Raw genomic sequence first — 26,249 nt, forward strand, 5'->3', positions numbered from 1 at the left:
TCCATAGGGGGGGTGCAGAAAATGTTTGGGAACCACTGCATTGGAGAAAATATCATAAAAATTCCTTACAAACATTTCTAAATTGGCACCACAAAATCTCTGCTTTGGATTGCAAAAAAAGCAAAACGCTAAAATAATCATAAAATCGTATAGAAACAGCTATTTATTGATATTTTAACCATTTAAAATGTTAATAAATACATTCTGGCACAACCGGCCCTTCAAGAACTTTCAGATTTTTGAACCAAAATGAAAATGAGTTGAAAATGTCTTGATACAAGTGAAATAATCTGCCAGTTTAACAAATACTTTTTGTATCTATCTTGCTAAATAGTTCATTATAAGTTAGTTTTGTTTTTTTTCAATTGCTCCAGGATATTTGCAGTACAAAAATACTTGGTAACATTTTGTGTTTTTGCAGTGCCTCATCTGTTTATTCGTGTTTCTTGTGTTTAATATTAAATCTGAGCTTCACCTGGCCGAGGTGAATCTCCAGGATGCGAGTGAAAAAACGTACCTCAGTGTCTCTGAGGCCCGTATCGACGGTCCGGGCCGGAGTTGGCACCCCTGCCATGGGAGCAGGGAGCGGGGTGGGGGCCGTGTCCCGGCAGCAGCTGATCAATGCTCACATCCTGTGAACCCTGCATGTAACACGGCAGAGCGTTCCCAACACACACAGACACACAGCTGCACGGCAGAGGGAACGGCACGGCCGCCCAGGATCAGAACCCAGGGAGATCCGAGCAGCCCCATGGGGTAGGACCATCCCTGATCGGCGTTTTCCCAGGATTTACCAACACGATGCCGTTCACACGGAGGCCCAGAGGGACAGAGGACCTGTGAGATGTAAGCTGCTGTTTGCATGTTTGTGTCATGTTGTGATGTTTGATCTTTAGAGGAAGCAGAGAAGACAAAGTGAACACTGAGGCATTGATTCCTGCTGTTTTAACAAAGGTTTTGATGTTTTCTTCCAACTGTTGCAGCATCTTAGTTCAACCATTGACCTTACATCATCCACTGCCCAAACAAAGCTCATACTACAGTGGCCCTGAGGGCCAAAGCACTGCAGCAAACTCCTTTTATATAATCTGAGAAAACGTAAGACAAACTGCAAACATTTAAATAAAGAAAAAAACACATGTGAGGAGTTTTGAGAAAGCCTCTTCCATTGTGTTGGGATTTAGAAACAATAACTTCTGAATTTACTTTCAGGTTTTGGTTTTGTTTGTTTTTTGGGATCTTTGAAGTTGAACCAAAAGCTGCAGCTCTTCCAATGAAAGCAAACTAAACTGAGGTTCAGAGCCGAACTGAGATTATATAACATCCAGCACTCAGCTCAACTATGAAGGTCGACCCCCCCAAGCTTTCCAACAAGCGATCTGTCAATGTTTTCCTCAGCAGAGGTTCACCTGGACGGCTTCCCCTCACCTTTATCTCAAACCAAAAGCCTCCAGATGTGATGTTTTTAATCAAGATTTGGTCTTTTAGACTCATGACTCTTTTTAAAACACTAAAGGATGATTTGAGCTACTTCTAGATAACAAAAGTCACCTAGAAATCTTATTTTGTGGAAGTATTTTAAATGTATAAGGGGATCCATGCTACAGGAAGGAATTTTGTACCATTTATTTATTCACATAGAGACAATTTACAATATTTTATTAACCTTTTAAAAGGCGAGATTCAAGGTAACAGCAAAAAATGCTAATTTCCACCTCCAGATTGTAGGTTGATATAATCAAGTATAGTTTAATAGATTATGAATTATTAATTATATCCATATCTGATAAGTAATTTTTTCAGATCTCTCTAAAGCAACGCAAACCAACAAACAATTTGTAAAACAATTTCTTTGCCTTCATTAATATTAAGTGAAATGTGATTATTTAACAGCCATATTTTTGCCATCTGTACAAATATTTTCCTTCAGGTGTCATTCATCCAGCCCCTTTCATTCCAATTAGAAAGTTACAAAGTGTTTAATTTAAAAAACACCTGAGGTCGAAGACGCTCCACTGAAGGCAGCAGAGCTCTGATATTCATGCTTCCTGAAGCTTCTCAACATTTTGGACGGACGTTTTTATTTTGTTCAACACATAGAAGTCATCAAATTAGTGAAAAGACTCCAGCTGTGTGTAACTGAGATGCTCTGTGAAGATCTCAGGTTTTCTAAGAGAATATTTTGAGATGCTTGAAGCAGGTTTGTTGATAAAAACAATATTTCAAGCAAAAACTGAAAGAATGTGACACAAATGCAAATCTACTTAGACCTGACCGTTCACATAAACAGACTAAATAAACCTGTTAGGAATCAAAGCATATTTATGTGTTAGAATGGCCTAGTTCAAGTCCAGATGAAAATTAAATGCCTTAAAGAGACTGGTTAAAAAATATAAACCTCTTCAACTGGACAAGTTGGACTATTTACCTCTTTTGTTTATTTTCAACCAACCTATTACTCTTCTATCACGATCACCCAAAGCAACCGGTCCGAAAAATGTTTCTATCATTTCCAAATAATTCCAAAATAGGAAGGTTTTCCTGCAGAAAACAGGAACTTGAGATCATCGTTCATGCTTTTATTTCCTCTTGACTACTGGAAGGCCATTTTCACATATTTCACCTTCAATTGATGAAAAACACTGCAGCAGTCAAGAGATCATAATACTCCTGTTTTTTCTTGCACTTTAATTTTAAAATCCAGACTTTAATCTTTAAACTCTGCATGGTCAGGATTAGGGCTGAGACGATTAATTGGATTAATCATGATGAAACGATGATTGAAATAATCATCAACTAATTTAGTAATCAATTAATTGTTAACTGTGTATTCAAACTCAAAAAAACAATATATTCAGATCAGTAATTAGAGAACACAGTACAAAAATACAATATATGCATCATGTGTTTAAGATGTGTATATATAGATATATATAGATGTATATAACTTTTCTGTAAACAGGTTTCAGCCAATACTCCTCAAGTGGCCTAGTCCAAAGTCCCCAAAGAAATGCCATGTTACTGTATATTAGGTAATAAAAGATTTATTTTCTTATTTAAAAAAGGAATTGAATTATTTCTTTATTTGTATCTTTTAATGTATTCCTAATATTGCATAAAAAAGGCTTAAATTGTTAATGGTTAAACCATTTTTTGTCTGATTAATCGATTAATCATCAGAGTAATCGCTATAACAATTGATTCCTAAAATAATTATTAGTAGTCAAGACTTGTCCTACACTTCCTGATTCACCTTCCTCTGTTTTGACGCCTTAACTGTCTTGATGTCTCTAGCCAAGCATGCTTTTCTTTGAGATTTGTTGAAACAATATTGTTTATTTTCTGTTAATTATCTATTTGTAATTTATATCTGAGAGCGATGAATATATGGAAAAAAATTACTTATTTTATTCACTCATCTGACTGAATCTGAGCTTACAAAGAGGAATTTCTTTTGGTCTCAAGAAAAGACTGTTTCTTTGAGATATTGACTCAATATGCATCTAAATTTTGAATTAATTTCCTTGTGCTTCACATTGAAACATGACAAAAATGTGAAAACGTACAACACACGTGACCATTTTTAAAGCGTCATTTCTGATATGATCTGGTAAAATAATTCATCTAAAAGCTGTGAACTGAGGAGACCCCAAAGGAAAGTCCTGGACCACTGCAGCAGCCAGTGAGGGACTCGGAGGGGAAATTTGACTGACATGGTTTGCATCCAGCTGTGGCCTTAAAGGGAAGGTCACTGCAGATCAATACAGTGCTATTCACAGTGATCGCCTTTGTCCTGTGATGGCAGTGCTTTCCTATGTGGTGCCAAACCAGCCATCAGCACAGCAGATGATGGGATATTTATTCATCAGCAGTCGTTTTATCTGATTTTTGCCAAAATCTATTAAAAAGAAGGTTGTTTTGCCCCTTTAGCAGATTGAATATATCAACAACACCTCAGTGTTTACCTCTAATCATGTTGGCAAATTTTGTTTTTATCCAATTCTGACAAGTACTGTTAAGAGTTAGTCAAGTTAATTCAATCAAATAGTTTGTTTCTGATTGGAAACAAGAAAACAATGTAGGAGTCCCCAATATATTCACATTATTATCAATATTAGTCGATCACATAGTATTTGTTTTTTCATGTTACAGTAATAATGATGCAGCAAAGGATTATGGGATGTTTCACTGGAGCAGAGAAGCAAAAGTCATTGGTGTGGTATTTTTAATGCCGTCAGAAAGGCATGAAAATATATTTAATATTGCTAAATATCAGGTATCCACCAAAACAGCAACATATTGGTCCAACTTTTTATATCAGTGCATCCTTAAGACAATGTACAAGTATTCTGTAAACAATATATAAAAAATATATATAGAAAAATACATTTTTATGCATTGAAATATATGTTTTTTCAATAATCGATGGAAATTATTTACTGACATTATGGCGTTAAAAGCCTTCTTATAATTGCTGATCTGCTTTTTGCAAGTGTCCACAGGTATTTTCACGAGTTATTCCACAGATTTAAGGCAGGACTTTTGCACGGTCACTCCAAAATGTTAATTTTATTTGCAGTCAGAAGAAACAAGATAATGCTAAATCTAAATCTACATGAATAATGTTGGGCTTAAATGTATGGGAAAAATGAAAAATAAAATTTTCTTGCAATTCTTTTGACTTGGAAATAAAACTACAAATGCTCTGAAGAGTGATGAAACTCTGCAGGATTTCTAGATATGTAATCATGAAAAAAGAAAATGTGTGTTTTACTGCATGTCATCTTAACACAATGTTTTTCAAAGAGGGTGCTGGTCCTGGGGGTTTGAAAAAGCTGGAGGGAAGATGAGGACACTGCTGCAAAAAATGCTCTGAACTCAACTAAAATCAGAAGGTGTGAGATTGCATTTGTGCTAAACGAATATCATAATCATTAAACACTGAATGAAAATGAAGTAAAAACATTCTAAATGCTGATGTTTCTTTATTAATTTTGTACTATTGTCTGTTTGCAAAGGGTTCCCCACCCAGAAGCTAATGCTAATTTTACTTCACTTTAATTTTTAAATCTGTTTTAACCTTTTGAGATCAAACATGAGAATTAGAGTTGAGAGACAAGAGTTGCCTTCATGGCAGCTACAAAGTACCCATTTTGAAACCATCTAGAGTTTAGGACATGGATTACTGGTTCCATTTTTAGCATTTTGTCAAGGAAAACTTTCTATCATGTGCAGTTATGTCTCAAATATACTGAAGAACCTAAGGTTTATTCAAAGATATGAACCGCGGTTTCTTTCTGAACCAGCTACACTGCAAAACACAAAATCTTACGAAGTTTTTTTTTTTTTTTCAAAATATATTTCAAATAAGGCAAAACTAAGTCACAAGTAAGCTTTCACTGGAAGAAGTATGCAAAAAATATTTTTAATAAAAGTTACATGCTACAGCTTTAATCTGCTTGTTTGTTGCGTTTGTGTGTCCTCAGTTTGACTATGTGGCATTAAAGTGGTGAAAATCTGACCATGGGTGACTGGAACCTGCTGGGCAGCATCCTAGAAGAAGTCCACATTCATTCCACCATCGTAGGGAAGATCTGGCTCACCATCCTCTTCATCTTCCGCATGCTGATCCTGGGAGCTGCGGCTGAGGACGTCTGGGACGACGAGCAGTCGGAGTTCGTCTGCAACACAGACCAGCCAGGCTGCAAGGCGGTCTGCTACGACCGAGCCTTTCCCATTTCCCTCATTCGCTACTGGGTGCTGCAGGTCATCTTTGTGTCTGCGCCCTCTCTGGTCTACATGGGGCATGCTCTGTACTGCATCAGGGCGCTGGAGAAGGAGCGCCACAGGAGGCGGATCCAACTGAAGGGGGAAATGGACGAGGCAGAACTTGGACTGGAGGATCACAAACGCATAGAGAAGGAGCTGAGGAAGCTGGAGGAGCAGAAGAAGGTGAAGAAGGCTCCTCTTAGAGGCTCTCTGCTGAGAACCTACATCATCCATATCCTTACTCGCTCTCTGGTGGAGGTTTGCTTCATCCTGGGCCAGTATATCCTGTATGGAATCCATCTGGAGCCCCTGTATAGGTGTGAGAGGCTGCCATGCCCCAACAGTGTGGACTGCTACATCTCCAGGCCCACAGAAAAGACCATCTTCATGTTTTTTATGACCATCATTGCAGGAGTTTCACTCTTCTTGAACATTTTGGAGATTCTCCACTTAGGCATCCGTAAAATCAAACAGACTCTGTATGGAGAGAGGTACACAGAGGACGACAGCCTGATCTACAGGTCCAAAAAGAAGGCGTCCTTACAACAGCTCTGTGTCATGAGTAATGTTTCCCCTCACAATGGGCCTCTGACTCAGACCTTCAAGGTGATTCACGAGGCTAACATGAAGCCTCTTCATTACACGATCCACGATCCACCAAGACACAACAGCTTGGTTCATCTGGGTCAAACTGGCTACAGCTGCCCTCCAGCAAGGATGACCCACAAGTCTGTGGAGATCTGTGCAACTCCACAAACCTCTGAAGGTCCAGAGGTCCACACAGTGACCCTGGACCACCATCCAGCCTGGAACTCTGTCATGTCCACAGTGGAGGAGGACACAACCAGCCAAGCAGAAATCCAGGAGGAGCAGCATCCTCAGCCCAGTCATTTGGACCCTGTGCTGTCTGGGAGCACCATAAGGCCTGGAGCCATCAGAACCATCAACGAGGAAGAAAGACGACAGTCTTCGGTCAGCGACTTCCTGATTCCCAACCCCAGAAGGACCAGCTTCATGATCAGGCCTCCATCCGAAAGCCTGTCCTCCATGAGCGCCTCCACCAGCCAATCCTTGCACAGCTCAGAGGAGTCCGATGAGCTGGGATCTCTCCAGGGAGACATGCCGATGATGCCGCCAGCTGGAGGCCGACGAATGTCAATGGTAAGCAGAGGTGTGAAAGGTTCAGATAATCTGTGAAGTTAATACAGTGGACCCTTGCCTATTGGCTGGTTTTTCTGAGAAGCACATCAAAAATATGTTCTGAAAATCCAGTTTGGGGAGTTGAAATACAAAGATGCAATGCTATTTGACAAGCTAATAGCTAGCATTAGCAAAGAAGCCAATCTAAGAGCACCTTGGATCTTCTGCTATTAGCTTCTGCTGTAGTGCTAAGATCTTTTCCATGGTGTGTATTAACGTAAATCAAAGTATAGTTTACTATTAAAACAGTCAGCTATAATCATATTTTAGCTATTTGTGGTCTCTAACCTCCATGAATACTCTCCACTGTAGCACACAGAGTGTTTTTACTTTGGCAGCTGTTCTGTTGACTTTTAAGAGCTTCCTAAATCATTCATACAGATATCTTGCTTTTTAAGAGAGCAAAAAGAACATCGTCATTAAATACAGCACGGCATGGAAAAGACTGAGACGAGTGTGCCTCTGAAACCTGCTCTAAGTTGTCAAGAGAAATCAACAACTAACAATCTCAAAACAGACCATCTGTATGACTTTGAGGATGAATTTTGAAAGGAGAAATGTTATTTTCTACTCCACAGTAAGGGTTTTGTAAGAGCATTTCATTCTCCGTCCTGAGTCGGATAGAGTTCCCTCGTATGACACTTATCCACTTCCTTCAAGATGGTACTGATCCAACGTTTTGGAACAATCTGGTCTCAAAGAATCTCTGGTATAGATTTGTAATCTGTGATGCAAAAACTAAGTAGCACTAAGACGTCGGGGTAAATACTACACTTTGCTTTTGCCTCTTGATTGTTTTCAGTTACTAATAATTGTAACGGCTTAGGATGGGATGCTAACCACCTTATAGCCCAAGTTTCCCAATCCTGGTCCTCAAGACACACTGCATGCTTTAAATATTTCCTTTACATGATTAAGATGACTGCAATTCAGCAAAAGCCTGTTAATCTGCCATCAATTGAAATCATGTGTGGTTGAGGCAGAAAAACATCTAATCCATGCCTCAGGGAACAGAGATGGGAAACACGAGTCTGAGGAGACAGTTCTCAAACAGAAAAAGTTGAAAACTGGGAAGAAAATCAGATGTTAGTCTGCTTCAATCAGAAGAATTCAAATGTCTTGTTCTCTTGTGCCTTAGTGATGGTGGGATGGAGCAGGAGAAGCATATAGGCAGCTTGGGGCTTCATACATTAAATTTCCGCTCGTCCATCTATATTCCAACCTTCCCCTACAGATACTGCCTGAAAGAACTACTAGACTATTGACCCTTTGCAGCTATGTCACTTAATCATTCACTTCCAACACCATGACAGATGTCCTTAGTGAGGATCGGGAGTATCGAACTGAGTGACTGAAGTTGTTTTCCCAAGTTGTTTTTGCTACTTTATTTGTGGCTTCTACTTGTTTGAGTCAATCTAATTTGTCTTTGAATGCAACACACCTGGTTGGGGCTCATAGACGGCGGTATTTTAATCTTGTTACCTTGTAAAAAGTGTTCGCTGTAATTCCGCGGTTACACCAAAGGCTGCTAATCATTATGATTGTCGGCTGCTATCCATCGCCATTTATCTTTCCTCATTAAAAATTAGACAATAAAATGCCAAATTTGGTTCTTATCCTTGTCTGTTTGTGCAGCCGACCGCACAGCATCCTGTGACTATTTTTACTGTGAAATCAACTAAATAAAAGCGATATTAGGTTACCAGATGTACGTTTTTTTACAGGCTTTACAGGAGCGCATCGGTTGTTTTGACGTCCATCATGGCGGAGCGAGCCGAGTTTCAAAAAGAGTGACGTCACATGCAAAAGGTCAATAGATGCAAGTGGATGAAACAAACTTTCTCTGTTGATTTCTTTGCAAGAATCAAGTATCTTTCTAGTCTTGCTTGGGAACTTCTAGGATCTTCTAGAAGAAGATGAATAAAGGAAAATCTTGGTTTCCTTGATGATGGACAATGAGGCAGGTGGTTGTAAACACAACTTCTTGAAAAGGTCCAGTTGTTGAATAAGCATTTTAAGTGACCCCTGCTTGTCTCCCTGTGTTGTATATGTGACTCTATATTGGAAAAATCATTATCCTGCCGCCAGTCAGACAATCTACTCCATGCATTAATTAGTCCCGTAACACGCTTACCAGAAAGTGATCTGATAAGTCTGCTGGTGTGCTGTAACATCCAATGTGTCTGCCTCTTTCAGAGCATGTTTCTGGATATTTCCTCAATCATGAAGAAGTGAAGAGACGAGGCTGAGTTACAGCAGCTGGAGACAAACTGTATCAGCGATCCATCGATTCTTCGAGCGAGTCACATGCGGCCAGGATCGGCCATGATGAGGCAGCGGATGATTCAATGCACCTTGCAAAGTCTGCCGGAGTGTTTCACTGGCAACAGGATCGGGCTTAAAGAGGAGCTGCTTGATTCTGTAACTCTGAGTTTTTACGTCAAGGACAGATTCAGTCTGTGTAAAGTCATTTATATAAAAACCCCTTCAGCTCATTCAGATTTAAAACACAAACAGAACCACTTGAACATATTTAACCAGAACACACCATCAACAGTCCTCATGCTTTTATTTCTCTACAAAAACTGTTTTTTTTGTTCCTGTCAGACCTTTTTTTTCTTATCAAATAAATGGGATGTGACATGTTGTTCAGTTTTTACAAAAACCAGAGAAACCTCATTCAGAGACTTAAAAAGAAAAAACTGCAAATAACAGTCATCGGTTAACAGTTACACAAAACAGGTAAAAATGGTCCACAAAACCTACAAAGAAGTACGCAGAGTAAAAAGTTAGAAACACAGAGTCTGTCGCAAAGGAGGAATGCTGAAAATCCAAACATGGATTCTTCTAGTTTAGTTTTTTATCTGGTGTTACGTGCTTCGGGCGTGTAACACGACATTATCAAGTCCAAATGTCCCAAAAGTTCTCCTGAACCACGATTCTGCTGCAGAATGTTCAACTCAATAACCGAGCTGCATTTCAATCCAGAAATCCAGTTTGTTTTGCCACGTTTACGGAGTAAAGTCAGAATGTAAACTGGCATAATTTAATTTTAGAAACTCCTCCTGAAGCAAGAAAAATAACTAGCCAACATGTTTATGTAGGACCTAAGTGGATTTTGCTCAGATTCCATGTGGGTTGATTATATGCAACTTATTTTGGCAACACCTGTTTGGTATCTTATGGAAGATACCAAACAGTATCTATACAAGATACCCTGGGTCTTCAATAGGCGTTATGGAAAGTAGTCCAGATTGCAAAACGTATTTAGGACTCATATGGGTTCCGCTTTTTACCCAGAGATGCTCAGTGCCAAACCTGTATAGGCTGCTACGTCACGGTTATTATTTAACTTGCCAATAATGACATTTGGGCCGATTTTAAGCCCATTTTCAACATCCTATATGCAAAGTTGTTTGATCAGATGACTGAACAAGGACTTTAGTTTTTTTTCTGAAAAAGTCATCAAAACATTGTATATTTTAGAATAAATAAACAGAATTTAGTCTGAATTATATGTTACATAAGAAAAAAAGGAGAAAGACGTGTATTAGGGCGATTACAGACAGAAAGGAGTAGTAAATTACTGCCAAAAAACAAATCTTGGAAATGTTAAGTTTCAAAAGTTGAACATTTGCAAGGAAAAACTCAGAATTTTTTAGATTATCTGAAATAGTCAAAGAAAATTTACTTCTGAAATTCTGAAATTTCCAAGTATTTTCTAGAAAAATTTCTAGATTAATCTAAAAAAAAATCTCTTTTTTCTCGCAAATTTTCAATTTTTGGAGCTCAGAAATTTCCAAGTTTGTTTTTCTAGAAAATTTCTGCAATTAATCTGAAAATGTGAGTTTTTCTGGAACATTTTTACATTTTGGAGCTCAGAAATTTTCTGGATTTTTCTAGAAAATTTCCCAGATTAATCTCAACATTTCTCTATGTTTCTTCTAGCAAACTTTCAACTTTTCAAGATTGGGCATTTCCAAGCATTTTTTCCAGAAAATTTCTGATTTCAATTTAAAAATATTTGAAGGTTTTGGCAGAAATGTATTTATTTTTTTTCTATTTGCAAAGGCCCTAATATGTCATTGTGTAATAGTCAGGGATGTAGGAGGTCAAATATTACAACCAAACAAATAAATAAATCCAGATTAGCAGGAATTTGATCCACAAAGAACCCAAATACATAAATCAGGATGAATACAGCAGCTTCAAATTGATCACATCTCCCACTGTGGTAAACATCTCCAGCTGTGGGTGGTGTCCACAGTGACCCTGTGACCCCACTGTGGACAGCAGGAGGCCAACTGCAGCGCTGCAACACGTTGGAGGCTGAATCAAACAGCAGCAGCACTCTGTGCAGCCACGTGCTCCTGCATCGACTTTTCAACACATGAATTTGGCATCCCAACGATCAATACTGTGCCACAGTGTTTATTTAGAGCTCTGGCTTCAAACCATCCACCATTAGACAAACTGGTGTGTCAGAACAAATTGATCAGAGGTTTGACAAATTTACATGATATGTGAATTTTAAAGTTGCACCGACACGAAGAGCTAGGCGTTTGGGTTTTATTTTAGCAGCTGCTACAGAAACTGGGAGCAGAAACAGAAACATCTAGTCTGGTGAAAGAATATATCTAAAATCCTGAATGAGTTAATCCTAATCCTAACAAATCCAACCTGCACTACGCAAATCTTCTTTCTACAGATATTTACATAAATTCTGGCTGTGAAAACAAGGAGAGTTCCTGCAAAACTCAAATATCTGAGCTTATCATCAAGGTATTGGTTGTGTTTTTGATGCCTGGTGTTTTCCCAGAAACGGGAAACTTTTTTCAATCAGAATATTAAACTGCAGCTTAACTATCAAATCTTAAAAACACATTAGTAAAACCCTAATAGACACGTTAAAATGAAACAAGTAAAAACACAAATCCATCCATGCATTTTGGGTCTGGTTGAATCTTATTCTGCATTGATATTTCCTTATAAATTGGATTAAATTGTGTCACCTTCCCAAAATATATGACCCAAGTCATTTTTTGCCAGAAGTGATTTGAAAAAAAAGAGAGAGAGAAAAAAAATCACCATCTCTTTTTTTTTGCCAAAAGATGATTTAGATTTTATATATAATTATATATACAAATCACTTGGCAAAAGATGACTTTTTTTAGGAAGTTGACGATATGAAAATATATGTGTAATGTTGTTTCCAGCAGGGGGCAGCAGTGAGTGTCTAAAAAAAACAGGACGTGCTTGATGATCAGAGGGTTCAGAAATCAAATTATTTCATTTAGAGGATTGATTTTCATGTCCGATCAAGCTACGAAAACAACTGCTTCACTAAACAGAAAAAAAAAACTTGATTTTTCATCCAAGTCTTTCTGTTGTTGAAACGCCACTCTGGCCGTTTCGAGGTAACCCCCATTTTCCAGGAAGTCCCAATGAACTGCGGCAGTTTGTAAAACAATTTAACCGCTGTGATGCACACATTGATTTTCATACTGAACAGATGAGAGTGAACTTTAGTTGTTAATACTGAAAACACCGAGCCGGAATGTAAACCGACTAAGTAGAGGTGAGTTGCTAGGGCCGACCCACAGATGTTGCCATGGCAACACTGTGTATCAGGCGTATTCTTGTAGATTAGCTGACTGGTGTTAACGCTTCAGATCTAGCTTGAACCAAGATTTAGCTTCCAGATTAAGTGACTAGAAGGTGTCATCCGACCTCCACCGCCGTGCTAAACAGCTGGTGTGTGAAGAATTGTGATGATTTTGCTGATTTTTGTCGCTACCTTCAAACATCGCTACTTTGTTCTCGTCTGGTCGAAGAACAGTCTCCAAGATGACTTAATGTTGTTCTGCTGTTGAATCTTTTAATATGTGAGTTGCACTTTTGCGACATATTTTCACATTACTCTTCTGATTTTACAGATTTATTGTTTTTGTTTTGTTTGTTGGTGCTGAATTAGCTCCATATGAGGCGATGAGAACTTAAGTTTGATGAGGTGATTTTTGGTTAGGTGAGGGTCATCTCAGTTGTTTGTACACTGTTCAAGGGACATAGTCTCAGTTCAAACAGCCTTTTTAGATTATATATAATCTACTGTAGGGACTTTTTTAAATATCACCTTAATAATAATAATATCTACCAACAGAAGGTCACCCAAGAGTTTAAAGTAGCATATTTTGTAAGAACCTTTTGGTCTAAATTGGCATGAAGTTACAGGCCAAAATTCGCATTTTCAAACTCTATAATTCATGAAAATATTTAACAATAATGAAAAGTAAACTGATTTTTGATCGGTTTACAAAATGGAAGTAGATAGAATTTGATTTAATCTATTGTGTTAATATCACTGCAAAAACACAAAATCTTACCAAGATTTTTTTTGTCTAGCTCCTCATGCAAGACAAAACTAACTTACAAGTAACTTTTCATCAAGAAACAAGAGTTTGTTTAGGTAAATAATTCCTTAATGTTGATGGAAAAAAAGTACTATTTCCACTGGCAGATTATTTAACGCTTAACATGGGGGAAATGTATTGTTATAAGTGAAATAATCTACCAGTGAAACTAGAATTTTTTCATCAACTTCAAGGAATTATTTACCTATTTCCTGCTGAAAATATATTAATTAGTTTTATATAACTAGACTAAAATACCCGGTAAAATGTTGTATTTTTGCAGCGTATATGTCAGTACTTACATGTTCTCAAAGAAAACAGCTTCACCAACAGCTGGAACCTCTTTGACAGACGCCAGCTGGTCAAAGTTGAATCGTTTTGTAAACACCCGCTCTCACTGGTTTTAAACTGGTTTTCTCTTTTAGACCTACATGCAGCTCTGAGGCTTCCTCACCTTTATAGAATCTGGTTTGGCCCTCAGGTTAAACCGATTACACTTATTTTTGTTATACTTAAAGAGAAGCTGAGGAGGAGAAAACTGAACAGTTTGTACATTTCCTGAGAAAAAACCGAGATAAACCGGAAAATGGATCGTTTAAAAATAAGAAACAAGCTGCCGACTTGCACGTTCTCACCTGTCCAAATAATAATAATAAAAAAAGCCCACCACCGTTAGTACTGATGAGATCACAGGTGTGTCAGACAGATAAACAAACCGGATCTGCTCAAGACGAGTCCTGTGTGTCCGGCTCTTCCGTTGTGCACTTCACCGTCATCTCCTGACAGAAATCCACTGTCACTGTGGGGCTACACAATTCCTCACTGGATACCAGAACCACCGGGTCGTCTGAGTTCTGCTCCTTCCGACCGAACACGTTCTGGACTTTCCGCCTGCTCTCCAGCTCCTCAGAGTTCTCTCCAACCATGCCGGATCCGGGTTTCACATGGTCCTGGTCCGGAGGATCTGAGGTGAGATCGATGGTGGCGGATTCGGGCGGAGTCTGGTTGGTTTGGACCTCTCTGCACACCTGCTGCGAGAGGAAGGAGAGGTTCTGCCAGAGCTCGGACATGCAGACCTGCAGCTGGTTCCTCTCACTCAGCAGCTTCTCCTTCTCTGACACCTGCATCCAGAAAACACACAACTGGGTCAAATCTCAAAATCAGCACAAAGAAACAAACTGAGAATTCAACTCCAACTAACGATTACTTTAGTTACAGAATAATTATTCTGACGATTAATGGATTAATCAGATAAAACAAATTGACAATTTCTTCTTTTTTTATTTAATCCTTTACATTAAAATATCCAAATAAGTCAAAGGACTCAATTCAAACAAGAAAATAAACATCTTATTGCATAAAATCATTATCATTTGTAGCAAAGGATGCACCTGAAACTAAAAACATACTTCTAAGCTAGGCCCTTTCACTTAACATCAATACAGTACAGGACTAATGTGCTGACTTTTTTTTTTTTTTTTTGATTAATCGATTAATAATTTGATAGCAAAAGCTGCTTTATAGGGCTGCAGCCAACTATTTTATCAATTAATCTATTGATTATTCCAACAATAAATCAGTTAAAAGAAACTTGGTACATTCTGCAATTTCTACATTTAAGCTTCTTTTTTACACAATATTGGAAAAATATTTAAAAATGCAAATAAAAATATATTTTTTTTTTTTTTAAATAAGAAAATATATATTGTATTAACTAAAATGCAATAATATAGTATTCCTTTAGTGATTTTTGATTATTTGTAGCAAAGGATGCATCTGCAGCTAAAAAAATAATTCTTTTGTACACTTTTTAAGCAAATGGTATTTCATTTAACGATTAACCATTACTACATTAATTGACAATTATTTAAATAATAGTTCCGTCATGATTAATTGTTTCAGCCCTAGCTCAGCCTTTGTTGTTAGAAGTACTCAGAAGTTCATCATCTTTACTATGTAGATTCTGGGTTGTTGGGGTAACTTTATGCTACGTGTGTGTGTTTTAAGCCCGTACCAGTTTTCGGATCTCCGTCTCCAGGTTCTGAATGCAGTCCAGCTTCCTCTTGCGGCAGCGCTGAGCAGCGATGCGGTTTTTGCTGCGCCTGCGGATGTCATGGATGAACTCCAGCTGTTCTGAGGTCAGTTTGTGCATCTTGATGAGGACCTGGAAGTCGTTGCGAGGCAGGTTGGAGATCTGATCCACAGGAAACGGCAGCTTCACCTGAAAGAACCGAGGAGTTCAATCTGATCAGGTCTGGTCTGATGGCATAAAGGTTTAATTCATGATAAAAACTGCAGATTTAAACCACATTAACATCTTTAATGATAACTATCAGTATCCACCGACCAACAATTTTTTGACGCGTTTTTGCACCAAAAATATCTGACAGAAATAAATGTTATAAAATTAGCTCTTCAGCTTAAGTTCAACAAGAACATGTAGCAGAGAAGGGTGTAAACTACAACAGAGTGTAAAAAAAAGTAATATAATTACGAGACTAAAGTCCAAATATCACAAGAATAAGTATTATTAACACATTAGTCATAATATTACGAGAATGAAGTAGAATCGGAATAAATAAATATTTCGACTTTATTCTTGAAATATTTTATTCTCATACTATTTCGTCCAAATTCCATAATATTTTGACTTTATTCTCGTAATCTTATATATATATTTTTTTTATTATTATTTCTTCTTAGTATAGTCCTAATTCTCCGTCGCAGTAAGAACCAGGGCGGAGAAACTCTGACCTTAAACAAGAACAAGAATCGGAGGGAATCCGCCTCATGAAGGCAGGTGAGTGTAATGCGGGGCAACAGCCAGCAGGTGTCAGTATCAGACTAATCAAATCCTGTCCGCATCTACTGATCATCTACAGTCTTCAACCACTAAATTAGTCTGAGAAAGATTTCCAAAGCGTACAATAAGATTTGTAAGCGTACAACATAATTCACGGATGTGTATAACACAATGCAAAAATGCATACTAAATGAATTAATATTGTTAATAGTCAAGGCAGAAGAAAAGAATGGATATCTGAGCATTACCAGACTTATTGGAAAAACCTTATTTTTGACTTAGTCCAGTTTCTCAAAACCACAATATTAAAGACATTTACTTACATTGAAGTTACTGGATTCTAAAAGTATGGACTTTGTAGAGGTTTATTTTTTGTTTGTATGTTTATTTTCTGGAAAAACAAAAACTGTGAAAACTAAGAACAGCAGCAGCGCCATCTTTTGGCAGCTTTTTAGCCTCCATGGTGCACAATGAACACAATGCAGTCGGTCTTCTGAAGTGTGATCTTAATGAGCAAACAGAAAGAAGCTAACTACTAACCTCAGGGCCAGAGACTCTGGATCCACCTTCACTGTCGCCTTCTGAGAATGATTCGGACTCATCGCTGGAGTTTCCTCCACTGGTACCAAACTCCTGCTCACTTTTGATCTTGATGTGGCCTTGGCTGAAGACGACCTCACTTCTGAGTGGCGTCCGGGCTTCCACCACTCCGACCAGACAACGAGGAAGAGCCGAGACTGAACCGACATGTGGGGCAGAGGAGAGGTCAAAAGCCAGGCTGGACGGCGAGCTAACAGTAGCTATGTCATCTGGATACGAGCAGTGGGAGCTGGGAGTCTGAGTTTGGGGTTCGGATGGAACAGGAGAGGCAGCTAATGTCTTGATGGAGACAGGAGAGCTGGTGAGGCATGTCAGGTGAGGTGACGAAGTCTCCACTTGCTCCATGGTTGAGGTTTTCTCTCTGTTGGACAATGGAGGTTGCTCACCAGCTGCAGAGGAGAAAATGACGGTACGTCTGTCTGGCTCTCCTTCATACCGAGAAGAAGACGTCTTGGATTGCTGCATGTCTCCATCATTGACGCTGTTGAGGTTGGATTGGCTTACAGAGTCCATCTTACTCCTCTGCCTGTCTTTGAGCAGCTCTCTGTAGTGGCTGATGGACAGATGGTTGGAGAGAAGCTGCTGAATGGTGCTGCCAGTCATGGTGCCAAGATCTAGACCGCCTCGCTGGAGGTATGAACGCAGGCAGGACGAGGCCAATTCCCCGTCTGCAGACGGCTTATCTGCAACTGGAACTCCCTCCACCTCCAGCTCCATCTCCAGAACCTCTTCAGTACCAAATTCTGCGTTGAAGCCGTTCCTCTCGTGTCCTGATTCGTCAAAGGGCTCCTCTTTAATCCTGGAGGGGTTGAGAAGGGTCTGGGGAGCAGCACAGGAGTCTGTCGACTCTGAACTGGTTGGAGTGGGAATGGTCTGTTGACCTAATCCATTGTGCTTGTCGTCGCAAACCTGGTGCTGGTACTTCCAGGATTTCGGACTTTGTGGAAGATCTTCATGAGGGGAAGCAGCATCAGCTATTAGAGAGCTTTCCTTCTTTGTCTCCGAACCACTATCAAAGGAAAGGTCTTGGGAAAAGACGGTGTCTTCTTCATCGTATTGCACCTTGCAATTTCTGGAGTGCTGTCCATCACTCTCCAACTGAGCCTGAAGAAACTGGAAGCAGGAATCCTCCAAGTTGTGCACACCAAGGAGCTCGGCACACAGAATGACCTCATGGATGTTTTCACGACTTAACACCAGCTTGGCAGTGTAGGCAAACTGGAGCAGCGGAGCGAAACCATTAGCCGTCACCTGCAAAAAAATAAATACATCTGTTATCTATAAGGCATATATTGGTCCAGTGATGCAAAAAGTAACTTACTTACGATTAACTGTCGATTAATGGTTTATTAGATTAAAATGAATCGAGTGAATTAATAATGTCTGATTCGATATTCTTTTAGTGTTGTAGTTTGGCCGCCATCCAGCAGAGGGCGCCACTGGTCATCAATAAGCGGATTGACAGAAAGATGATGGCCATACCAGAATGGAAAAAGGAACCCGTCAAAACAGTATTGGACGCAAAATGCGCTTTATGTGATTCTGTTTTGAAATAAACACGCAACTATTTTACCTTAATGACGCTGCATGATGGAGGAGCAGAATCAACTTCTCAACCAAAAATCTGATTTGCTACGAAGGCGTGGATGTTATGACAGAAAGAGGACATTTAATTATAATAATTTAATGTTTTCCTGAAATTCAACATATGATAAATTTAGCCATGTATGTTAAGGAAAAACGGTTGAGTCTACAAGAGAAAACTCTTTAATAAAATGTTTATTTATCAATTAATCACTAGCTCAATCAACTTTAGATAACCTTAATCAATAATTTGTGTCCCTAAATTGATCTATTACTTAAAATCTTGCTAACTGTCCTCATGTTTTATGTTGTAGGAATGCAAAAAGGCACTGTAAGGTATAAATAGTTGAAAAATAAAAGGAGGTGCTTTCAGAAAAATCAAATATTCGCCATGTTTTCCTCTTCCTGCTGTGTTTATCTTTTGTGTCCTGAATGATTCGGTCTCTTTCAACCTTCATCATCCTCAGCTTCCTCCTCCTTCACTGTTGTCAGCATCATCTTTGTCCATCTGTGTGGTTTGTGCTCACATCAGCAACCCTTCAGGCTTCACAGCAGAACAATAAGATCATGAAACAGGAACAGAGCTCCACTTTAACACGACTGGACAGACGGAGTTCAGACTGTCTGTTGCTTTGGTTTAGCTCTGCTTGCTAAAAACTTCACAAAAGGAAGCAAAGCATCATCTCTCCGTCCTGTCATTTTGCCCTTTACCTTGTCTGGCAGGCTGATGATGGGTTCTGCGCTGCCTGTAGACTCGCTGTGTCCCAGCAGGACCTGCAGGAAGTAGCTGCTGCTGGCAGCCAGGACGGCCCGGTGGGCCCGGACCTCCCTGCCCTCCACCAGCACCGTGACATCACAGAGGAGCCCCCGCCGCCGCTGTTCCTCCAGGCTCAGCAGCACGTTGGCACAGTGCACCTTGGATTCGTACACGTACACCGGCGCTGACGCCTCACCGTCATGCTGCTGCTCCGACATCACTTCCTCTGACACCCTGCACAAACTGCATGCAGAAGGAGTTATCAATTTATTATCAATCAATACACAAATTCAGATACAACTCAGTTCAGGTTGTAGCACATCTAAACGTCTTGTTCCCTGTTCAGAAAGCCATCAGATACAAACAGACAGAACAAATCTGTGGTGTGAAAATCACATGCTAAAGTAGGTCTGTCACAAAGTACATTTTTCTGGATGATAAACTGTCCCAGAAATTATTGCAATAAACAATAATGTTGTTGGTTTGAGATCATTTTCAAGCAGTCATAATGGGATAAAAATACAAGTACACCCTCTCAAAACTCAATTAGCTTTAATTTCGAATGAACATTTAACACTGCACTGCAAAAACAACAAATATTTTAGGACACTTGAAATAAAACAAAACTAATATACAAATAACTTTTTGCAAGATATAGAGGCTTGTTATGCGTAAATAATTCTTTAATATTGATGAAAACGTAATGGATCCATTGGCAGATTATTTCACTTATAACAAGACATATTTTTCTCATGTTATAAGTTAATTTATTTGTCAATGGAACAAGTACTTTTTCTTAAATATTAAGAAACTACTTAAAACAATCCTCTATATCTTACTGAAAAGATCATTTTAAGTTAGTTTGTGTTATTTAAAGTGTACTAAGATATTTTCACCATAATACTTGATAAAATTGTGTGTTTTTGCAGTCTGGATCTGGACGACGTTTTGAATATCCAAAATAAATAAAACAACAAAAATAAAATGGATGATGAAATCTGTCAACAAAATTACCCATTAAAACCGGGACTCGTTGAGATCAAAGCACCAGACTGAACCCTTCTGTCATTTAGACTTTGGTAGAAAAACAGAGACACAAGTAAAACAATCATGCAAATGGAAATCACTGCGCTCATCTTAATTTATCATGCAATTAATTGATTTATTGCTTATTGCACCAGGCTCATGTCAACATCAGGCCACTGCAGCCTGCTGCATATCCCTTCATTTTGTTGCATCTCACTGTGAGAAAATACCTCCAGCTGCATCCTGCTACACCTTCCTGCACTCATTTGCATTCAGCTGCTCCTTTCTGTTTCTGACTACATCCAGCTTCATCATTCTGCTCTCTGTTTATATCCTAACACCTCCTACATTGTAAAAACACAAGGTCTTGCCAAGCATTTTGTCTAGTTTCTTGAGCAAATATCCTAGTACACTTGAAATGAAACAAACTAACTTAAGTAACATTTTATAAAGATATAGAACTAAGTAAATAATTTAATACTGATTTTTTTTTTTTTTAAGTACTGGTCCACTGGCAAATTTCTTTAACTGAAACTGAAGAAAAATTTACTTCTTGATGAAAAGTTTGTTTGAAGTTAGTTTTGTCTTATTTCAAATGTACTAGGGTATTTGCACTAAAATAAAAATCCTTGGTATGATTTTGTGTTTTTGCAGTAATAGCTGCTCGATATTACATTATACTGCACTGTGAAAAATCCTGCTGCATTCCTCTGTATCTTGCTATAATCAATAATCAATTAATCATATGACAAATTAAAATAATTCACATTTGCCTGATTTATCTTTAACAATTATTTTAGTAATTCTATCGATTCCATACATTACTTTGACGATTAATCATTTAATCGGATAAACATTCTGATTTTTCTTTTGTCCGTTATATTATGTATTATAATATTAGAAACATTAAAATATGCAAATAAATAATTTAATTCCTTTTTAAATAAAAACTTAAACATTTTATTGCCTATTAAATGCAATAACACAATAATTCTTTACTGTATTATTGATGATTTGTAGCAAGAGACCAACATGTGAAAAGCTCAGACCTTCCTGTTCAATTGATCTGATCATTTTTTGGACTAACTATTTAATAATAGGATAGATGAACAGAAGATTTGTTTACAGGATTTGAACCAGGTGAAGCTAAAATTATGAAAAGTTCTGGGTAAAACATATTTCCAGATAAAAAAATATTTTTTTATCCTAATTACAAAATGTTTAAATATTTTGTACAGTTTTGGTTTAATTTCTGCTCTGATTGTGTTGTTCTCTCAGCAAACGGCCCGTTTTGAGTCTCCATTTAGATTAATTGATTTCTAAATTAGTTGACGATTATTTAAAAAAAAATCGATTTATCGTTTCAACCCTAAAGCACGCAGTTGTAGATCTAAAGTTGAGCTTTAAAGAGAGCGGCAGCCGTGCACACAGACTGCAGGCAGAGCTGCTTCTTTGTGATTCAGCCGTTCATAAATCCTCCCTCCAGACAGCTGAGTGTGCAGTCTGTGTGTGTGTGTGTGTGTGTGTGTGTGTGTGTGTGTGTGTGTGTGTGTGTGTGTGTGTGTGTGTGTGTAGGTGTGTGAGCTTTGTGCTGAGTCAGACCTGCTGAAGCAGCCCACCTCTGAAGGCTCACTGTGAATCCACATACTGACCATCATCATCATCATCATCATTTGCTTAGATTATCTGCTGCGTCCGTGAGGATCACCAGAACAGCTACGCGTCACGTTTCCATCCTGATCTTGTGTTTTGCAATCTGTCTCCGCTCCTTTTCGTCCAATCACACGGCGGGTTAGAGGAGGAGTGACCTCTCAGGACTGACTGTTGTTATTTCTGTTTTCGTTCAGGACTTTAATTTAAAATGGCAGCATAATGTAACCTTCTTATTCCATCATCAAAAACACACCTGGAGCGTTGCCTTAATTCTTTCACACATGTTTGAGAAATCCTTTAATCTCCATGGCAACCATTCAGCTGCGGAAAACGCCTGGATGGACCAAGCCCCGCCTTCGACTTTCCCAAAATCAGCTCCTTCAGCAGCAATTAGCAAACATCTGTTTGAACTGCACATCAGCTGAGCTCATTACACAAGCTATTTCTCCGTGCAACATCGCAAAACCATAAAATATTACCAAGTAGTTTTGTTCTAATTTCTAGACCAAATATTTTAGTACATTTGAAATAAGCCAAAATTAACTTACAAGAAACTTTTCAGCAAAAAATAGGAGCTAGTTTTCAGTCAATAATTCAATAATATTGATGAAAAAGTACCAGTTCCACTGGCAGATTATTTCACTGAAAGAAAAACATTTCTCCTGTGTTATAAGTGAAATAATCTGCCAATGGGACAAGTACATTTTACATGAATATTAAAGAATTATTTACTTTTAAAAAGCTCATATTTCTTGTTGAAAAGTTACTTCTAAGTTAGTTTTATCTTATTTCAAATGTACTAAAATATTTGTGCTGGAAATTTGACCAAAATTACTTGATAAGATTTTGTGTTTTTGCAGTGAATGCTGGAAAAAACATTGTGAAACAGTTAATAGGGGAGTAGTGATGAGATAATTTCCTGAAGGCGGGGTGTTGGAAAGAGCAGGACTTTCTTAAAGAGACAGAGCCCCAATTACAACATCTACATTTGTTCATATATATAGCAGTTTTAAAACAACTGAAGTTACTTGATTGTGCTGTAAATTGCCACCATTTGCCTGGAAAATAAATAATACCGCTTTTTTAAAACATCCTCACCATCCTCCCGAATTGCACTTCACGTCATCTTCCTCCATTCAGCTCTATGTTGCTCTAATGTGCTGCATCCTGTTCCTTCCCATCCCTGATACATTCTAGTCAATTAAGATCTACTCTACATCCAGACACATCCAGCAATATTCTGCTGCAACCGGCTGAATCCTGCTTCATTGTGCTTCTAGTTAACTCTGGCATATTGACAGAAATGTTAACATGCACTGTTCCTGTAATGAATAAAATAAATTACAGCGTGTTTAAGACCACCATAACCGGGTGATATGTACTTAAAATTTTATTATAAGTAACTCAAAACACAAAAGTAGTTTCTGGTGCAAATGTCTTAGTACAGTTGAAATAAGAAAATAAGACAAAGCTAACTTATAAATAACTTTTCAGAAAGATATGAGCTTGATTAGAGTCAATAACGGTCATAGAGCCGTTACCTAGCAACCCAAGCCCCGCCGGTCACCTAGCAACCCAGTTCTAGTTCCTCTGGCACATTGTTTCACTTATAACATGGAAAATGTCTTAATATAAATGACATAATCTACCAGTGGAACTAAAACCTTTTCAGTTTGAGGAATTTTAACTAAAAAAATTCCTCTTATTGAAAAGTTACTTCTAAGTTAGTTTGTCAAGATTACTCAGGTATTTGTGCTACAAATCAGACCAAAAATACTTATATATAAGGTTTTTATTGTACTTTTTTGCAGTACTGTATGGAATTTGCAACACATGTTCACATACTGTACTTAAAAAGCTAAATTTATATCACTAAACTGTACTGGATTTAATTAAATTTTCAAATTTACTGATACTTAATGACAATTTCTTAATACAGATAGTGGAGAAAACAGTAAAAACACATTTTGTAGCTATATTGTTAGTTTTTTTAATGAACATCATTAATTTAAATTTACTGAGACAATATTTATCCAAAACTGTCCATATTGTCAGGATTGCTGGCTTTACTATTTTCTTCACTGTTTTTCCTATGTATCAATAAATACGACTTAATGCAGTTACTGTGTGCAGTTTAGTGATATAAATCTCACCTTACAAATAGGAATGTTTTTCAAAAGCAGTATTTGCATTTGTGGGGCTATGCTCGCTGTCATATTATCACTTTTACCACAAAATATTGTGATAAAACTTTAAGTCCATATCATCCACCAATACTTTTTCTTGCGTCCTGCAGTTAACGTAGAGCAGGTTATCGTATTTTTCTCCATTTGCAGCAGTGAAATCCTCAGATTATTTAACCAGCAGAAGCGCTGCAGAAAGGCAGATTAACGGGGAAAGATGCTGGTAAATCTGATCCAGAAATGACCGGCAGACATCCCAGAGGAGATCCTGATAAACATCCTGCTGTGACATCATCGTCTCCTCTTTTATTCGCAGACACGCTTCTCGCTGGGATCCGGAAACCTGAACTCTGAGGTCACCCAGAACCTTCATCCCCAGGGCTGCCGATCCCTCCTCATCCTCTCCTGTATGGATCTGATGACGCAAACCATCGAGTGCTGAATCAGATGCAGGATGAGAAGTTTTTATTTCTAATATTGCTCTTCAGATGGAAAGAACCAGTCTGTCCAGGCTGGAAACCATCAATGCCAACACTACGAAAATACAAAATATACCAACTAGTTTCCAGTGAAAATATCTTTGTACACTTAAAATAAGTATCTTTTCAGCANCATANAGGAGCTTAATACTGATTAAAAATAAGATTATTTCACTAAATACATTTTTCTGTTTTTAAGTGAAATAATCACCAATTGAACTGAAACTTATGTATCAATATTAAGGAATTATTTACTTAAACAATCCCATATATCTTTTTTGCAAAGTGACTTGTAAATATGTTTTGTTTTATTTTCAGTGTGCTAAAACATTTGTACTAGAAACTAAACCAAAATTACTTGGTAAGATTTTGTGTTTTTGCAGTGAACCATTGGGTTCAGTTTCGCCTTGGTGTTGGATGGACTCGGATCAGAAAACCCGGCCTGCAGGCGGCTGAAGAAGTAGAAACTGGATCAGACACCTCAGGTTTCAGGGAAAGCAAAGTGACCCGAGTCACACATTAAAACCCTAATAGCAGTCAAACAGGAGCTGGAAGCCGAATCAAAACAAAACCGAAATCCAAACACAAACTGTTAGTGGTGTTTGTGGTTAGTGGTGTTTTCCAGGCAGAAAAAGTAACAGGTTAATAAAACCTGGATATTCCTGCAGTTCCACTAGTTTGACTGTAATAAATACAATTAACTTCTCCAGACGCAGCAGAACAGAAACATCGACACAAAAATCAGAGCGAAAAATCAGAATCCGATGTTTTACTGCAACACTAAAGCATCACCCAAGAAGCAGATAAACAGCAGAAATCAGCCCATTTGTGTTTCTGCCGTTTCTCTTTGAAACACTCTGAGACGTTTATGATCATGAATCTTCAGTCTCTGTGTGATCGTTCTCTCTTCTGAAACCGTTTCTTCTGCTTCGCTAACATCCAGGAAGGAAAACCGGAGGGATCAGAGTGACGTTTACTGTTCCAGTCATGATGAGCAACTTTCAGAGCCGCTTCAGTTCCCATCAGCATTTCACTTTTTTTAAACAAAAATGTAAAAAAGTAGATTTTTTTGTTTTACATTTTCTCTTGTTACAACACAAAGTTGTGCTTATATATGAATGGGATGAAAAATTATACATTATAGTTAATCATGAAACCAAGGAACAGGGATTAAGATGCGGGGAAATTTAAAGAAGGTATTTGGACTGGAATGATTAATTCGATTAATTTGATTAATCAACTAATTAAGTAGTTGATTGAATAATCAACATACACATTTCAGCAAAAAAAAATAATGCTGAAATAAACACACTCGGCACATATTTAAGCCAAAATGTTGCAAAAATTATATATATATTGGATTTATGATTTAAAAAGAAACTTTTTCTATAAATATATTCTACCCAAAGCTTACCTAATATCATAGTTTTAGCTTTATTTGGTTCAAAATCTGCATATTTTAATGTTTCTTACATTGCAAAAAAAAAAAAAAGGCTTAAGTGATAAAATAAATCTCCAGAATGTGCCAATTGTTTATATGGTTTATCAATTAATCATCAAAAATTATTGATTACTGCTATACATGTTACCTGCAGCCCTGAAAGGCTAGGCTATATAATAATGGCTCAATAAAAACAACAAAAAACACAGTTTCCACAGTAAAACATTGTGGTTGTATCATGGAATTCTGGTTCTTTTTCTTCAGTAGGAACGTGGAATAAAACTACATATCCACATGTTAGAATGTCCTAATCAAAGCTCAGGCCCGAATCCAAATGAGAATTG

At 38.0% G+C, this 26,249-nt stretch overlaps 2 protein-coding genes across 3 annotated transcripts in view; one reads left to right on the forward strand and one right to left on the reverse strand.

Annotated features, from left to right (window-relative positions):
• The first annotated feature begins 380 nt into the window (after positions 1–380).
• On the forward strand, positions 381–10,420 carry gja10a (gap junction protein alpha 10 a). The gene is made up of 3 exons (XM_015039352.1): positions 381–846; positions 5,487–6,930; positions 9,166–10,420. Exons 2-3 carry the CDS (start codon positions 5,524–5,526, stop codon positions 9,202–9,204), a joined length of 1,446 nt encoding a protein of 481 aa, XP_014894838.1. The 5' UTR covers positions 381–846; positions 5,487–5,523; the 3' UTR covers positions 9,205–10,420.
• A 3,341-nt stretch (positions 10,421–13,761) lies between these two features.
• Positions 13,762–26,249, reverse strand: part of LOC106951688 (transcription regulator protein BACH2-like) — a 16,768-nt gene continuing 4,280 nt past the window's right edge. For both annotated transcript variants that reach the window (XM_015039353.1, XM_015039354.1), the window contains exons 2-5: positions 19,078–19,366; positions 16,723–18,033; positions 15,394–15,600; positions 13,762–14,500 (exon numbers count right to left, since the gene is read on the reverse strand). In XM_015039353.1, coding sequence (XP_014894839.1) covers positions 14,105–14,500; positions 15,394–15,600; positions 16,723–18,033; positions 19,078–19,341 — 2,178 coding nt within the window. In that variant the 5' untranslated portion in view covers positions 19,342–19,366 and the 3' untranslated portion in view covers positions 13,762–14,104. The remainder of the gene's footprint in view (positions 14,501–15,393; positions 15,601–16,722; positions 18,034–19,077; positions 19,367–26,249) is intronic.

Source organism: Poecilia latipinna, unplaced genomic scaffold, assembly GCF_001443285.1.
Source record: "Poecilia latipinna isolate Pla-1442-1.1 unplaced genomic scaffold, P_latipinna-1.0 Scaffold468, whole genome shotgun sequence".
Lineage (NCBI taxonomy): Eukaryota > Metazoa > Chordata > Actinopteri > Cyprinodontiformes > Poeciliidae > Poecilia > Poecilia latipinna.